This window comes from Aptenodytes forsteri, unplaced genomic scaffold (assembly GCF_000699145.1).
Source record: "Aptenodytes forsteri isolate BGI_AS27 unplaced genomic scaffold, ASM69914v1 Scaffold73, whole genome shotgun sequence".
NCBI classification, from domain to species: domain Eukaryota; kingdom Metazoa; phylum Chordata; class Aves; order Sphenisciformes; family Spheniscidae; genus Aptenodytes; species Aptenodytes forsteri.
In genome coordinates, this window is record NW_008796215.1 from 3024912 (window position 1) to 3042990 (window position 18079).

The 18079-nt window shown below is 45.0% G+C and overlaps 1 protein-coding gene across 1 annotated transcript in view; it reads left to right on the top strand.

Annotated features, from left to right (window-relative positions):
• CCND2 (cyclin D2) overlaps window positions 1–18079 on the top strand; it is a 35063-nt gene that overhangs the window by 2744 nt on the left and 14240 nt on the right. The window contains exons 3-4 of the mRNA XM_009288508.2: window positions 1969–2128; window positions 13221–13351. Of these exons, the coding sequence (XP_009286783.1) occupies window positions 1969–2128; window positions 13221–13351 (291 nt within the window). The remainder of the gene's footprint in view (window positions 1–1968; window positions 2129–13220; window positions 13352–18079) is intronic.

Sequence of the window (18079 nt, forward strand, 5' to 3'; positions counted from 1 at the left end):
GCCGGCGGGTGAATGGCTGGTTCTGCAGCTTGGGAAGCTGTGGCCTTCTCCCTGTGGCTTTTGCGAACGTGGTTCCCCGTAGGTTACCACCGAGGCAGGTGGCGGGATGAGAATTCAGCTCGGTTGAACGGCCCCGTGAGTAAAAGGCCGTGTCTGGTACTTCTCCTGGGAGAGTTCCGGGTCGATTCGGACACAGTGAAAGCAGAAACAAAAAGAGTCAAAATTATTTAACGGAATAATTAATATTTGCAAAGCGCCTCGTGGTATAGAGCGCTAGAGAAGGATGTAAGCCTCTCGGCGAGATGTATATTCAGCCAGATAGCTTTGTTCTCGCAGATCCTGGTGAACGCACGTAGCCCGCCGAATCCCAGGAGAATTTCTCCTATGAATCACCGGGTGAAGGTGGTGGGAATTCCCCCCGGGAAGGGGTTGGGAGCTCATGCTTCTGCACAGTAAAGAGCTTTGCACTGCAAACCCTGCCATGGCTGTCACAGACATGAGGTGTCCTGCTGGTGGTACGGACCGTTCGGGGAAGTGCCGTGGTCCCCGCGCGAGAAGACGTGGAACGATGTGCCTACCTTTTTGTGCCACGTGCATTTAAGCATGTGTTTTAAGTGCTTCCCTGTATTCAGTCTTCTAGATTAAGTGCTCTTCTGTATCAAAATCTGTCGCATTGGTAATGTTGGGAAGATCAGTCCTTAGTTAACATAATTGCCATTATGTTCAAACATTTTACAGGTTTTCTTGAGAAAGAAAAAAAAAAACCCCGTGTAGTTTCTGGGGCTGGTTACATACATGAACATGAGATTTTTCAAGCTATGGAGGGCTCTGTCATAATCCAGTAGGAATGTCTGTAGGAAAGTAACTTGCTGTTAAAGTGGGCATCTATTCAGAGAAACGACTGCAGAAATGGCATTGTGGGGTCCATGTTTATGGTTTCTCAGCAACGCTGGTTGACGTCTCCTCGGCTGCAAAATTAAAGGACGTTTTTTTTCGACTTGCCAAGCTCTACAAGCTTAGCTGGGGCTCCCCGCCACGCTGGGCTCCGTCAAGCTCACGCATCATCAGGACTCAAGAATCAGTGCATGGAATTTAGTTAATAGCTAATAGTTGATGCATGAAACAGAAACGAGTCCAAGGCCTGAGCTTTGTTCACTCTGCGGGGCACTGTAAGGTATTCGAAACTTATTTTGAATGTTGAAGCATGCAGGTCTAGCCATGCTTGAACCCCATGGCTGGATCTGTTGATTAGGTACCATTTCTACATGTAATCACATTGCAGGGAATGGCCAGTAGTTACACACGCGCCCAGGCTTTCCTTTGATTTCACTGGGAGTTTTGGGTGTGCAAAGAATGTGGGAATGGATCCTACATGATTTATTGGCAGATAATTTATATAGGCTACTTCTTGGCTGTGTTACGTGCATTTCCTTTCTGCAGAGCCTGTCTTGGAGTAGTTTAAGCGCCATCAGATTTATCTGCAGGAGCTTTTGAATACAGTTTTGGGAGAGAATGCCATCAAGCTAACTTCCCCAGTTTTGAAAAAAAGAATGTATATCTGGGTTATTTTTGTGCATGGTTATCCCTAGGGCTTTAAATGGCTATAAAGTAAGGACTATAGCCATTTAAAAGAAGTTACTAGGAAAGGACCACAGTGACCTTGGCAATATCTAATTGCAGGCTAAACTTTCTGGGTGGGCATTCAGCACAAAAAAAGTAAAATCTTGGCAGGAGCTGCCAGGTCTCATTATTTTCAGTAAAGCTTGACATTTCCAGTGTTTAAAAAAAAAAAAAGAATAAAAAGAATAAAGTCAACTTCAAAGCAGTAGGAGCATACGGACAAAAATGTTTGAGCAAAACCAATTTAGCAGTGATATAATTGCAATCGGAGAAATAAGCGAAGTGTGGTTTTTTTCAGGCTTGCTTATGGCTTTTCTTCTCTTCTCCTCTCCCCGTCCCCCCCTGCAGGAATGGGAGCTGGTGGTGCTGGGGAAGTTGAAGTGGAACCTCGCAGCCGTCACCCCGCACGATTTCATTGAACACATCCTAAGGAAGCTGCCTCTACCTAAAGACAAGTTGCTTTTGATCCGGAAGCATGCACAAACGTTCATTGCCCTTTGTGCCACAGGTAGGCCAAGGTGCTCTGGGTGCGCCTGCTGCTTGCCGTGTGGTTGAAAGGGCAGATTAGTCACTGGTGGTACAAAGGCTTTTCATCCCCTCCATCCTTACATGATGTGGGAAGAGCGGCTGAAGCCGGTGGGACTGTTTGCAAAGGGCATCGTGAATCAGGCCTCGAAACTGTGTATAAACAGAACTCTTGCAATCAGGAGCTGTGGTGCAGTTGCAGTCCTGCTCCTGCTAACGCGTGCGGTGCTTTTGCAGTGAAGTCAGTAAGACTGGATTAGACCATATGATTTTCTACTTTGCCCGTTCACTAATTTTTTTAAAGGGCCACAGATCGTTTGTAAGGACAGATGTGGGACAGCCAAAATACTAGAAGCTGTTATGGCACATTAGCCCAAAATGCATTGGGCTAATGCATTAAATTAATGTGTTCGTAAATTTTTCATTAACTGGACGCTGTCCAGATAAAAGGTGAAAATTGTATTTTAACATGTATGTGATACTACCACATTACTGAAGCGTAGGGAATGACAATTTTAAAAGTAATGGCTTTTTTTTTAAACATTTGGATTCTTTCTCTGACTTCACCCCAAGAAAGCAGTGAAACTAGTCTGTTTCAGAGGGAACCATTGCACTCCCTTTTCGTCGTATGTTTGGCTGAATACAGTTGCTGAAGGTTTAGATGAAAATAATTGCTTCTGTGGAAGAGAGGCTTTTAATTTATACCTGTCTGCAAAACACTGTTTTTTGTTTGGGGTTTTTTTTTTCCACCAGTGACTGTTAGAAAATAAGTGTACTCTAATTTTCATCCAAAAACGGTTAGACCACTTCTTAGAAGCTAGACCTGGAACAGATAAGCAGCATGCAATGTTTTCCAGGGTTATTATCAAGTAGTATATGGCTCAATGTTTGAATTCACTACAGTTTGACATACCTAGTCCTTTGTGATAGGAACTGTTTTGCCTGTGCGTTTGCAGAGGGGAAAGGAAGATGGCATGCAGCTTTTGGGTATGAATGTCTACTGCTATGCCTGCTTCTCGATATTTGAGATGTAGTGACTGCTTTTACAATGTAGGCCAGTTTTTGCTACCTCACTCAATCTGTTTTAGAGAATCTTAGTTAGAGAATTACCCTGTGTTAGGGTAATTGAGTTTTTGGTTACCAAGATGGTCAAGCTTTTCCTTCTTTTCCCACAGCTGCATGATCCTTTTCAGGCAAAAGACCACAGGACTCAATAGAAATATTGCTCAAAGTCTGCAGGATCACTCTTGGTAATTCATCAGACATTTCTAGACTAATTAGCTTTTCCCTTTAGGATTAATCTGTTCCGTCAGCTTTGCCTTCTTTCTTTGCCTTCTCCCCTTACCCAGGATTCATTCACACTACCCTTTTCTTCTGAAAAAGATGGTCTTTCCCGTGGACATTTCTTTGGATCCTCACAACACCATCAGCCATCAACCTCCAACATACCTGGATGTTGTCTTCCAAACCAAACCAATCTTCCCTCTCTTTTGTTGCTTTCACCTCCTACAATAGTGTTTTGGTTGGTTTTGTTTTATCCAAGAGGACATTTTCTTGAGTGATGTAGATTTCATTATGATTCAGCTTCTCAGATTCTGGTCTGTAATCCTTTGCCCTTGAAGTTTTCCATATAACAAAAACATTGCATGACTGTGGGCCGTGGAGGAGTTTCCAAAGTCCATGGCTTCTTTCCATCCTTTCTCCATTAATTCTTTGATGGTTACCTCCATGCTTCACTACTCCATTTACTGAGATCCAAAAGAGCATCCCCTTTCCAACCCTCAGCCCAGTCATGCACTTCTCTCGTGTTTCCCCCGTGGAATCTGCTTCTCGTGTTGTATGTCTCCAGTGCATGAACCGAAGTCCTTTACAGAGGCAACAAGTCAGAGTTTCTTTTCTTGCAAATGAAAGACATAATTGATTGCGTACGGAGCTTCCTGAAAGACAGGGCACCATGGTGCTGGCTGTAGATTTTCTTTTTTTCTCATCCCGTTTTCCACAAACCACTGTGTTGGAATTTAGTTTTGACAAGGACCCACAACCCCTTGCAATTTTGAAAGCAGAGATCTTACCTCTCATTCCCCCAGAGATCTTAGCCCTCATGCCCAGTTTTCTACCTCATTCCCAGTTTACTAGCAAGCTACTACTCCCATTTGTGTTATAGAAATGTAGTGTTATTACTACTGTATTTCCCTTTCACTGCCCCTCTTCTCGAAGTCGTTCTTAGCCTCCTCAGTGAAGAAAAGCCCCTTCTCATCAGACTTCCTTCCAGATCCAGTTGTCATTTCCTTTTCTTGTCCTGTTTGTTGCAGAGCTCTCATCGGCCGCTGTGTTTCTTCTTTCCCTTTCTCCCTCAAAGCTTCTGCTCTCCGCCAGCTCGGGTTAAGCCTGGTGTTTCATTTCCCCATTTGCCTTCTTTCAGCAGGATGACCTCCTTTGACATGTGGCTGCCTCTTCCCTTGCTCCCTCCACGCATGTTTTTAGCCTGGGTTTGACTCTTTTACCAGACCTGACCTCGCTGGCTGGCTAACAGCTCTGGTCTGGAGCACAGCAATTGAACGTCTTTTTATTTCCATCTCAGTGCAGTTTTCTCTGCTTTCAAGTACTTCTTCTTCTTCTTCTTTAGTGTATCATGCAAAATCTGGCATATTTTGAACTTTTTTCCTCAAGCCCGAGTTCTTCTTCACCAACTGCACCATTTTAATTTCCCAGCAAGAGCGTTATACTAGAAATTCCCGAGTGTTGCCTGCCTTTACAGAGCCAGTTGTGGTCTCGGTCCTGCAATACTTTGTGTCAGCAAATGGAGAGGGAAGCAACCATTGACAGTTCTGGATGTTGTGCTGGATGTGTAGGATCACTTTGATATTCATCTCTATTCTCCTTTCCATTTGGACGTTATGCAAAAGGAGATGATACTTGGTTCTTTTGTATATTTCTCTCATTTTGGCGCTTGCTCTGTTTCTCTGTCTTTATTTTAAGCCCAGTTTCTGAAACAAGCTGCATGGATATAAATCCACAGCCTCTCCCCAGTCCTTGCAGTGATTAATGATTCACATGAGCATGACTGAAACTGGAACGTATCCCTCTTTGCCCTTGGTCCCATCTGAACATAACGGCTGCTGAGTGAGACAGAACCTTATTCCCTGAATAAAAAGTTTTCTCTTTACCGTACCCTGCACTCGCAACGCTTTCAGGAGCCTCCTTCTCCACTGGAAGGGGCCGAAAATGGTGTCTGCCTGCAGCCCGTCCCTGCCTGTGCTTCCAGCGCCGTGGCCAAAACTGTACTGTCATTAAGTGAGAGCTCGATCTGTTGGCTGGGAATTGTCCATGCGTAGGCCAGCTTTCTTCAAGCTGCCTCGCTTGCTGTGCAGTAAGAGCGTATAGATTGACACACACTGGCATAGTCTAGTCTATCATGATGTCATTTGTTTTCTCACCCTGCTGGTGGCTCCCCATGTAAGCAAAAATCTCCTTCAGGAGTCTTCTGAATTTTAAAGGCACTAAGAAGCTGCATCTGGACCCCTTGTCCTTACAATATAGCTTGGCAAAATTGATGCTTACTGCTTTTTCAGCATGGGAGCATCCTGTTTATCTGTGAGCCCAATGGAGATCGTCCTTCTCCTGCTCTCTGGGATCCCGTCGCTTTGCTGTTCTGACCCCACCTCCATCTGTTCATTGCTTTGCACCCTTCATCCCTCCACTGTTTCTTCGCACAGCACTCCACAGTTTGGAAATGTTTTCTCTGGCGTTGCCTGTTTGCTTGTACGTGCCGTGCTTCAAGCCAGGGAATCACTCCTGGAGGAGTGGGAAAGGGCACTGGTTACAGAGCTGCGTGCAGAGCAGAAGAGGACCGTGCATTATTTCCTTGACTTCAGCATGCCCTTCATTTCTTCTTCTTCCAGGCTGTTCAGAGTCACAGATGCCCAGCTGCTTCCTTGCACTACGCTCTCTTGTTGGAGGCTGTATGTGCCACTGTTTTGGCGCAGGATACCCCTTTCTATGTCAGAGCCTATAAGGGAATGGGTTTTGGGGGAGGACATGCTGTGCAAGTCAAGCTTTCAGAAAGAGGAGCTGTGCGTCTCTGAACACAAGCTGTCATGGAGAGACTAGTCTCAGTGAGGAGGTTTTCCGTGTTTGATTTAAGTGGCGTGCAAAACTTGGAAGCAAAAAGCTTTGCAGACTTGCAGAGACAGGAGGCAACTTGTGTAGATCCCTAGACTCAGCCCTTTGCATGCTCTCTTCTGTGCTTCAGCCGAGTCCTATGGCAGGTGAGATGTTCCCATGATGGATACAATGCAGCATCTCATAGACTGGTGGTTTTCAAAGCCTGTGTCTGCAAAGAGGCTAAGAAAGAGGAGGAAAATTTCAGCTTTAAGTCAGTTTTGTACAGTGTGCCAAACCTCTGCCCACTGTCTCTGGGACATTAATCATCTACATTTGAAAGCTGAGAAGACTTTTTTTTTAACTTCTGGGCCAAATCCTGGGTCCTTACTCAGACAGAAGTTCTGTGGAAGTCAATGGGAGTGTTGTCTGAGCAAAGACTGCAAGATGAGGCCCATAAACCCTAGTGATCTGGAGGGTAACCACACAGAATGCTTTGTAACACCAAGAGGCATGTTTGGTCCTCAGGACTCCTGCTGGGCAAGTCTACTATGCGTCCTTCCCCTCTCAGCCAATGTGAGACTTATCGGGCTCTGTCCCTGCAGAGGATAAAAGTGTGGTAGGAGTTTTAGCCGGGACCTGTTCTTTGCAGAGGGAAAGAAAGAAGTCCACAGAGCCGTCGTTCTGTGGATTAATCTCTTAGAAAGGAAATACATGTTGAAAAGTGGCACGAATACTTCTTGCATGATGGAAGAGAGAGTAATCCACATGAATTTATTGCCATACAAAAGAAGGCTCTTGCCTTGCTACGAGGCAGCTCGTATCAGTATATTGAGCTCTCCAGCAAAATGAAGCCACAAGAACCATGGAAGCTCCATCAACAAGTAAGCAGGGCCTGGGGAGTGTTTCGTATGAGCAGATTCACTCCTTAAGTTGTAGGACCCATCAAATCTGGGAAGATGAGGTGGAAGGAAATGGAGGAAGAGAGACTTTGCTGATACAGGCTGGGGTAGTTCCTAATTCCTGTGCTGCCGGATAAGTTGCCCTCTTTCCTACCAGCTGCAGGTCTGACCTCTTGATGGTTCAAGCGCTAACATGATCCTGATCCTTGGTTAGGCTTCCTTACTGAAGGTGTAGAACAAGTGAAAATAATAATCAGTACTAACAGTTGTTCAGAAATAGAGTTTATGATCAGCTAATAAGCATATTGTACTGAGTGCTCATATACTTTACATAGACTGCTCAATGTGTTTCCCTGTCTCTACCTGACTTGGATGGTTGTGATGTAGCATTAGCATTTAGGATACTTTAGACCCATTTGTATAAAGGCCAAATACTTTTTGCCTTAGTGTAGCCCAGGGACAGAATTAGGTGTCTGCCCTCCCATCTACTCAAAGAATAGAAGCAGGTCTGCATCCTATTTCACTTGACAGTTTTTTGTTTGGTCATACTTGGCACTGCCATGCCCTTTTTTGAAGGGCTGAAGAGTCATCTGGTTTTGCCTTTAAAAGCAGAAATAGTTAACATGGGGAAAAATTGCTGTGTCTTGTAGAAATATGAGAGCAAGAGAAAAAAGATGGCCAATGCAGTTAAAACCAACTGTGTGTGAAAAAAAAGTAGCACACTGACGCTGGAATTGCATTTGGATCAAAACAGGCAAGAATTAAATTCACTACTTATAATATTGTTTCCCTTAGACCTTTCTTTTAAACTTAGCTGGCAAGATAGAGATCCACGCTTGTCCTCAAAGTAAAGTCATTGGCTGGGTGAAGTTTGAGGCTGGGTGAAATTTGACCATTATCTATTTATCATTTTATAAACTGATAATGATGACTGTCATGATTCTGTTCTCCTGATGGAAGTAACGTTCCTTCCCCTCCCCCCCCCCAGCCTCCGTGAGAGCATTGTCTTCCTCAAGACAGCAGTTTCCAATTCTTGATTTCCAACTCTGAAAATAAACCACTATCAAATTATAGAGATGAAAACTGGCTCTTAAATAAACCAACCTGTGGCCAGAGCAGTAACAAGGGTCATTGTAAGAAGGTAGAGTTCCCACCTGGCTTTGGCACACTGAGCACGTTCAGCCTGGATATTTGTCAGTGCTTTTTTCCTTCCGGCAGTTTTCATTTATTGGCTGCGAGTTAGGGCTTCCCCTTGCAGGACCTCTCTGGGTTCCTGCCTCCCGTTCCCTCCTGCTTTAGACTGACTGTCAACCTTGCATTTTCCTGGCTCGGAGGTAGTGAAGTCCACTGGATCAGGAGAGAGCCAGCAAAACAGCTCGGCTGCGGTGCGCAGGGTCCTAGAACCTGACCATAGGTTACGTGTACTGTGTGGGCAGAAAAACGTCCTCAGCGCGTGCATACGTTCATGCCCTGGCTGTCAGCGTGAGCTCCAGTCTGAAAGCAGGGCGCGGATTCAGCGTGCCCTGAATTTGCTTGATGACTCCAGCTGGCTGGTCCAGAGGTGGCTGTGTTTCAAAGGGCACTGTTTCTTGTATCGGCTTTTTTAATTTCCAACACTGAAGTCACTGGGGTTGTGCAAGGTTGGTCCCTTGTTTTTAAGGTCCTTTAGGGAAAAGTTGATACCGAAATGGGGATAGGACAGCTTCTGGTGTTTATTGCCTGGGAATAGAAGGTAAAACAAGTCCTGCATTCTGACTACTCTGTTCTTCCCTTGAAGTGCTCGTGTGCTCAGATTCTCATAGACTACATGTTGTTGCACTACTCCTCTGGCTTTTAACGAGACTCTCTTGTACTTTGCAGTGGAATTGCATAAATCACAACAAAGTTAGAGGCAGAGCTGTGTCTTCGGTGCAGGCTCTGGGTGCCTGTTAACCAAGGTTGCACATAGGTCTGAAAGAAGGATTTAGCCCATAGCCTTGCTTCAGGTGTCCAGTAAGAAGTGATTTTTGTAAGATTCCCTCTGTAATTCAGGGTTCATCATCTCTAGGAAGAATAAAAGCGTATGTTTCTGAGTCAAATGTTTAAGTCTTCTCTCTCCCTCCCCCCCTTTTTTTTTTTTAAATTTCAGGGCGAGCTTTTGACTTAATTCTGGGGACAGTTTTACCTGGGTGAAAACTGAGTAAGGATGGCGGGACTTGGCTTGTTATCATGGGGGAAGCAGGGACAGAGGTTTATAATTGAAAATAACTTGTAAAAAGCTTGTTTTGAATTTATCGATGGAATGTAAGGGACTCGAGGGGGATTCTGCATCACCTCAGATACGGTACTTAATATTTATGCTTTCATTGCACCTTGACAAACATTTCACGTAGTTATTGCTTTGCTTGAATATGGAAATATGTTAATTACGGCCTTTATTCCGCTGCCTGCTCTTTTCCTCAGCCTTTTCTATTCAACCCTCTAGGTGGCCCAGCACAATGTGGCTTCTTTTCTTTCAATGAGCTCTTTCCACACTAATAGGGTCCAGGGTGATGTGGAGAACCATGTGCACAAAATTGGTGCACCACCCCCCATCCCTTTGTGGGTATGTCAGGTTAAATTCATATCAGCAGGAGGGTCACTGCCATGATTTTCAATAGCGCGAGATGAGGTGATGACTTCAGACAATGGTGCCACACTCTCCAGTTGGAGACACTTGCCTCACCAGTTGCAGTAGTTAATTAATATGCTAAAAATAGAAGCCAGTGATACAAATCGCTGCCTGTTGTACAACAAAGACTGGGCATGTGTAGCTTTGATAGCCAAGTTTATGGTGCTTGTTATGGAGGGAAGTTAGTTTAGAGCTAGAGGCAATGTAAGACTTTCTGGATGCTGAGCTTTAGTCACTCTGGGCCTCTGGCCATTCGCTCGCTGTCTCATTTGCATTATGAATGACATTAAGGGAACTAACAAGGTTATTGGGCATAGAAATGTTCTCATGTGACCCCACGTGGAAGCAGACCTACAGCAGTGCTAGTTGGCAGGGGCACTGTGGCTCTTTATTCAGCTTCCTAGGAAGACGGTTTCTGGGAGTAGATATAAAATCAACCACGAGAAAACCGGCGTTTGGATAATGTGAAGGTCCTGATGCAAGCCCCTAGGAGGCAAGGAAGTTCAGAGAGCAGGCTGGAGCTGTCCCCTTCACTCAGCCCGCCGTGCCTGGCCAGTGCTGAGCATTGAGTACAAGACATGGGAGCTCCCGTTGCTTGGGTCTCCCCACCAGCCGCCTGGGGCTGGGTGAAGCTGCTCCGTGGGGTCTCAGTGACCACGCAGGAGGGTGTGGGTCCATCCAGGCCTCCGAGTGGGTCCATTTCTCCTTGCTGCTGGCTCAAATGATGGGTGGGAGGGGGTGGATTCTAGTTCTCACCCACTGGATCGTAGTTTTCTTAGGGACTGTCCAAATACCGGCAGAGTTTGAGAGGTTTCGCATTATCTTTTTACTACATGTTCCCCAAAACTTGAGACAAGGAGGGGTCAATTATGGAAAGTCCGTTGCCACCCATAGTTCCCATGCATAACTAGGAGACGGTTTGGTAAGTCCAAAGATTTAAATGCGGGAGTCGCATCCCGACTTAGGGCCACGTTGGCCAAGTGCAGCCTCGTACACACCAATGCAAGCACATGGGATTTGCAAACGCAAGCAAATGCAGTGTGTACAAGAGGAGAAACAGACCTGTGGAGATGTAGTCTGCTTTAATTTATCCCTTTTCTAAAGAAGCTAGTGTGATTGCTGATGAATCGCTCTATGTAGATGACAGCAGATTTTGGGGATGCTAGGTCTCTTCCATAAATGTTGGAACATTCTTAAATTTTATAGACATTTGTTATTTGCTCCATGGACCAGGAGGACACAAGCACATAAACATTTACCTTTATAAAAACCTCTCGTTATCGGAGTCCTTTAACAATTCCTGGTTTTCATATTGGACTTTGTAAACTGGTGGCCCAGTGGTCACACTTCTTCCGTGGAGCCACTAGGTACCAGATCAGCCCACAGGAATGAGCTACTGCAACAGTCACCCAGAGCCGAGTCCCAGGGCCCCCCATCAGTAGCAATGAGTAAGAAGAGAGGCAAAACGGCATAAAATGACGGCTGTTTCAAGGGCTTAAAATCCCACTGTATTTATGGCCTGCTCTGAAGGTCTGGCCCAATGATAAGTGCAACTACAGGCTGAGGCACTGGGGATAGGGCAGGCTCTGTGAGGAGTGCATATGCTGTGTGTCAGGTAGCCTTATGTATTTCCCCTGGTGCATTTACAGGCTGGATGGGACTAGCTCTTGCATGTGTGTGTATAAATCCACATGAGGTAAATGTCAGAGTGATTTTGATCATGAAAGTGCAATTCCTGTTACCTCGACATGTGCTGAGATCGGCATCCTCGGGGCTGTGTCCCGCACTGATAAGTAGGAGTCAAGGCTCTCCTGTTGACTCACTCATGAGTGGGGGCAATATATCTTAATTTCCAAGATCATCAGCTTTCCTGTGTGCAGTGGGTTCTTACTATTACAATAATGCATAATTATTATTTTTGTAATAATGGCAGTCCATATTCATTGCTTCTGTCTGTGGGAATTTGCTCCTTCAGAAGTGTTTGTCAGAGTGGGATGTCTGCTGAGCTCTCCTGGTAGGAAGGACAGTGGGCTTCAGCAGCATGCAATGGTGGGCTTGCAGATGGTCATCTCCTGGTGGCTTCGTGAGACAGATAAATCCATGTCAGGGTTTCAGCTCCTCCTTTTCTCTCCCCACTTCTAACATCCCTCCTCCAGTCCGTCTGGATGAACGTTATGACCCAAGTCCCAACCTTACCTGACTGCTTCATTCCTCGTGGGTCCCAGGGACATATTCCAGCCTGGAGAAGAACATGCCGTCTCCACAGCTATTGCAGTATCTGCCAGCTCAGAGTCTGGGAGGCCGAGAACAACTCTCCATGTGTCTAAAACTTGAGCAGTTATGCAGACATCAACAGGGTTGCAGAATTTGTGCTAGCTGAACAGAGAGGACTTGGGATCTGCCCTTAACAGAAGGGCAGTTTTCTGTAACAATCTGTTTCTATAAATAGACTGAATATATTGATTGTGGTTTATTTCATATTAAGTATTACTTGGGTTTCCTCTTCCTTCTCTTCCAGTCACCCCAACTGAAAACTGGTAGAGAAGGGTTTGTTAATGAGTTATTGTTGAACCAAACAACTTGCAAACTAAGTTTCATTTTAGGAAGATATCAGTAACCGAGAAAATCTCCTGGAAATGGTATTTAGTAAGACATGCTGATAAGCCAGTGCCTATGGCAGTATCATAAACCATAAAATGCCATTATAAAGGTCACAAGAACATTTAGGTTTATTTTCATTTCTCTCCTGATCTCCATAGATGTGTGAGAGGAAGTTTTGAAATGTATTTTCAACTTGTTTATTAAGAAATAGTAGTAATGACAAATGTGATCTTTGGGGTTTTTTTTTTTTTGATTATGTAGCTATGGGCTGTAAGTGTTCTCACTTCCTAATTGCAAAGGTGGTAAAGATGTATTGTTAATTTAAATCTCTTACCCGGACAGGTCTTTAAATGTTCGAGTTAATTAAGTAAGTCTTTAAAAATTGACGTGACTAAAAATCTCAGTTTGGTCCTTTGTGATACCTTATTGCAGTTAGTTTTCCGGTAATAGAGAGAGCTCTAATGTGACCGAGACCCAAATTTCTGACATAAATTACAGAAAGCCTCCTTCTTCTCTTTCCTTTTCTTTAAAACTAGGGAAAGACTATTAAAAATTGTCCAGGTTTACTTTATGCATCAGTAAGAATAAAAGACCAAGCTGCATTTCCATTTTAATTTGCAGATCTGTTACCCCTCCTTTGACTGCTTGTGATGAGCAGTGTGACTAATGAGCTCCGCCGGACCAAAGAGAGTGGCACTTTGCCCTTTCTTCTACTTCCCCGTTTTTTATTCTTGGGTGTGGTTTTTTTATGTTGCTTGCCTCTGATGTTTTGCAGCTTTTCTGGTCTGGGCTTGGACTAATTCCCAGATCTGTTCTTGCAGATTTTAACTTTGCCATGTACCCACCGTCAATGATAGCAACTGGAAGTGTGGGAGCAGCCATCTGTGGCCTTCAGCTTGATGACGGGGACAGCCTCACGGACCTCCTGGCCAAGATCACAAACACAGATGTGGTGAGTGTCCCACATTGCTCTTCTCCTTTCACTTCTGAGGGCGCAGTGCAGAACTGGGCCATCAAACCTGGCCTGATCCCAAAGGCCCAGTGGAGCAAAGGAGGGGGTTGCTCCTGGAGCGAACAGGTTGCAGGCCTGGACCTGGCACCTTGCTTGCAGTGCTTTGGATGTCCAAAGCTCCTTGGCCTCCCGGGGTCACGTTTCATTCATGCTTTGTTCAGCAGCTTGAGGGGGGAGAGCCTGCTCTGCCCACCCTGGCTGATGGTCAGGCTTGCTATAGAGGGGGAGCCGCCTTGGGTACCACCCCGGGCGATGGGGCGAGCAGGCAGACAGCATCCCCTGGGGCATAAGGTAAACCAGTATGTGCGCCGGTCCTGTGTTCGCAACCTTGAAACTGCTCTTCTTGCCTTCATTGAGGTATCATCTAAAAATCCTTGACTTAAGGGAAATGAATAATGAACTAATCCTCCGGCACTGGCACAATGTGAGGCAGGTGCAACCCAGGCTGTCTGGGTTTTTGTCTGTAACTTCACTAAGCTCGCCCCATGAAGGGCATTTCTTGGCTTGTCAGAAGGTCCTGTCGTCAGTAGGAGAGGTGAATCTGATGGCAGTTCAGTGCTGCTCAAACTCACTCAAAAGTGAGTTTGCTGGTCTGGGGTCAGCTTCTAGTGGGGACATCAGAAAACCCAAACCTGACAGCTCTGCTCGGCAGTCTCAGCAGAAAGCTGGGAGGACTGAAAAGAGCACTCAGGGTGCCTTCCCCGAGGGGTGGTGGCTCTCCTGCTATGCCCCCGTGTCAGTGGGACACTGCGGGGAGAGCTTACGCTCCTGCAAATCCAAACCGCTTGGTGTTTGGATAAACAGGAGTTTCATCTCTTGCAAAGCGGACATGTTTTGCCATGATGAAATTCACTCAAAAGGAAAGAAAATGAGTGAGGCTTTCTGAAACGCAAGCCACTAATAAGATAATGCTTCTTTTTACCGTAAAAGTATCAGTTTCCAATGCGTTGTCCTTAACATGTGCTAACTATAAAACTTTTCATTGCCTTTACTTCGCAGAGTAAATACACTGTGCAATTATTAGATCTGTGATAACGTTGTCAAGAGAAGGTTTGTTTTTTCCAACAGATACTCTGCATTTTGGTTAAAAAGGAGTAGTCCAGTTTAACAAAAAGGGAAGAATTTCACTATTTCTTTTTTTCTTTCAATCAGATTGAGCCTAATTTTCAAGTGCAGTTCTGGGGCTTCCCATTTCTTTTGATTGGAACTGGGTTTTGGACAGAGAAAGGAACATTTCCAATTCTGAATGCTTATAATGTAAATCAAGTAGCTGCAGAAATTTAACATTTAACACTCATTTCAGTGTAAATGAAAATTTTACACAGGTAATTGCTCTTTTGTGTCTGTTTTATAAGTATGGAGAAACAGAGTGGTGATCCATTACAGTAAGCAGCAGGAGCATGCAAGAAAAATCCTATATGACAATTCAGACTGCATGGCCTGGTGCAAATAATGCACAAAGCTCATTTGTACATTTAGACTGGGCAAATCCATTAAGTTTACTTCATTTATGTGGATAACAAGAATTTTCCGTTGTTGGTAGTGATATTGGTAGTTATTGGCTGAATGAAATTTTCTCCTTGGATGTCTGGTTGGATGTAACACGATAAGTTTTGGATGCTGCATTCAGCGAATGTCCGGGAGGACTCTTAAGACAAGTGGGCAGATGTGAGAGGGACATTAGAAAACCAGGCAGAGAAAGACAAGGATTTAGGGAAAGACTAACATCTTGTTAGCAAAGGTGCTGTCTTCAGCCAAGGTTGCGAATATCCACAGAATAAGGAAAGCGGTTGGTGCTGGCCCCTAAGAGCTTCTTGTATTACTCCACATCTTGACTCCATGGAGTGTCTGAAAGGCTGACGCCCATCTGCTGTAATATTCCTTGTTATATGACAATGCCGGGTGAAGTTGTTCCTGCTCGTCTGCTGCTTACTTTCATGCTTGTTCTTGCTGATGTATGCCCACACAGCTGCTCATATCCTTGTGTTTCAAACCCCATCCTGGAACTAATCCAGCTTAAAGAAGGGGGAAAGGACCACTTGTTGTTGTTTCGGAGGTGGGGGGTCAGGGGGCTTGCTTGGTTTGTAAACTGGATCAGTTAACTGATAGATTTCCAAGAACAGCCTCACAAACAGCTGGGAGAGCTGAGCACAGTGGCACAGGGCAGGACCATAGGGGCAGATGGGGATGAGAGGAATTTCTGTAACCATCATTGTCTGTGAGCTTCTTGTACTACAGCTATAGAAATTAACAGCCTGACGGACCAACTTGGTAATCAGCAGGACAAGAATAATGATGAGAGTGAGGGAATGATAGTGTGGGGTAAGGAATGGGAACACAAATAGCCCTTACAGTGGCAGGGGAGGGACAGGGAGGCATGCAGAGTGAAGGAGAAGAGAGTAAATGGAAGGTTTAGGGGCAGCCTTCACAAGCTTGGTGCCTGCTTCTGCTGCTGTGAAGCAGAACGGAGCACATCACTGCCTGCAGAAATTCCTGGGTAGTCCTTTGGAAGTCTTTTTGGAAGGCAGAAGCAAGAGGTGCTCAGGTACTACCAAAACCCAGACCTAGAACAGATACCCTCAGCAGAGCTCATCACTTTGTTCCTGTGCCGTGTGATTAACGATGCAGACTTCCATCACTAGACCATGTTCCCTATATCAGTAGGCTCCAGATAAACTTCCGATGTTGTTTCCACAGTATTTTAGCACTTGTCAGAAAGGAGATGCCACGGTAGCCCTTGCTGGTGTATTTGTATTTGAGGTGTTCGGTGGGTTTTGATCAACCATTGGGTAGCTGGGTTCTGTCTTTCTGGAGATGCCAGGGCGTTGTTCAGGGTAGTTCTTCATTTCCTCTAACAGTCTCCCTGTACAGTCACAAGGACCTTTTCCCTTCTTGCTCTTTTTCAGCATGGACAGGAGGTTTGGGTTGCAGTGACAGCATGGTGCTGACAATACTCAGCTCTTAGGTGAAGGCAAGCAAGCTCAACATATGGGGCCACAAGGGCTACATCATTGGGACCTTGCAAGATACTTAGCTGTACCTCGATTCCCTGGTCACAGGGAAGAGGATTTCCCTCCCTCACCCATCATTTTTGCCAGCAAAGAGATTTTGAGCATCCCTTTCTGATGCAGCCTTTGCCTCAGTAATCTGTTCCTTAGTCACCTTCATGCATGGGCTCATGTTCAGAAGGTCCTGCAAGGCTAGATGCAGCTGCTCGCTTGCGTAGCTGCTCCTCGTGGGGGGAATTACATCCACGGGTTTTCCTGCTGCACCTCTCTGTGTTTCTTTCTGGTTGCTGGCTGGTGCCTTGCTGCTTCACCTGTGAAGCCCTGCTTGAGTTGGGATCCCAGCTGACTCTTCCCATGCTCAGTCTGCGTACTGGGGATGTTTGTGAAGGCTTGTAGGGACAGAAGAAGAGACACAGTAGGGTGTCTTTCTGGTGGAATTTGCTTTCTCCTTGGTCTGGTAGAGCCCATGTTAATTGACTTTCAGAGCATGTTGCGAGCATATTACACACAACCACATTTAAGGGGGAATACATGGCTTTTTTTGCTCTCTGGGGAGTTGTTCTGGATTCTCTTAATTTGATACTTATTGATATACACTTAAAAGCTCATGTTCTTTATTATAGGAGATACTTGAAGCTTTCTCAGGCATCCCAACGCTTCTTAATGTAAGGCCCTTTTGCAGCATCTTGCAGATTGGAAAAACTTTTCTCTCTCATGCTGAATTTTTCTATCCTGATTGTTTCAGTCTGAAAGAAAATACCTGGCAAAACAGCGTAGTAGTTCTTAAGTGGTCAGAAGAAAAAAAGATGTTGTTTTTTGCATTGAAAATTTCTTCACGCCTTTTCTTTGAAATTTAGCAGATGGGGTTTTGTCAGAAACGTGCTTTTTGCCATCCTGGTGAAAATCTTCCCAAATTTGGCTGAGCATATATGCCTTTGGGAAAAAAAAAATCACTCTTCCCAAATAACAAAGAACTCTTAACATTTTCCTGGTCACATCCTCTCCAAGAGTCTGTTGGCACTGGGTAGAGACAAGCTTTCTTCCCTTTACTCCTGTTCTCAGCCCACACCAGCACAGACCACTGAGGAGAGTCTCACGCGCCCCCCGAGTCAGGGCACACTTGGGACAAAAGGAGCTTCTGGATAATTTAACCGCTAAAAAAATTAAGTCTTTGCAGAAGTTAGAGGTGCTGTCATTTTTCAAGATGTTTCCGTTGTTGTGGCAGAGGTGGCCTTAACTCAAAGTCTGTCTCCTGCAAGCTTTGAAGTCTCAGCCCAACCAAAGGCAGCCAGAATTTTTAACTTGGGCAAAATAGTGTATTTTTCATTAGCCAGATATTTGGAAATGGGAGAAATATTGTGGTAGAAACTTTCTCCATAACTTTTGCATTGGAAAAATGCAAAAGGGCCCAGGACTGGAAAATTTCATCCCACGTGTTAAAGCTCGAGAGAGAGATAAGCAACTGAAAACAGGGTCTCAGAGAAGAATCAGGCAATCTTAGTAATAGGTAGTAATACCAGCCTCATCTGTAAAATGTATTGTTGGAAAAAATGTACTGGGTAGATTGTGTAAGCGTTAGCCCAAGGCTGTGTTAATGAAGAGTAAAGACTATTGTAATATATTTTACGCTGGGACTTAATTGAAGTTGAATGAACAGCTT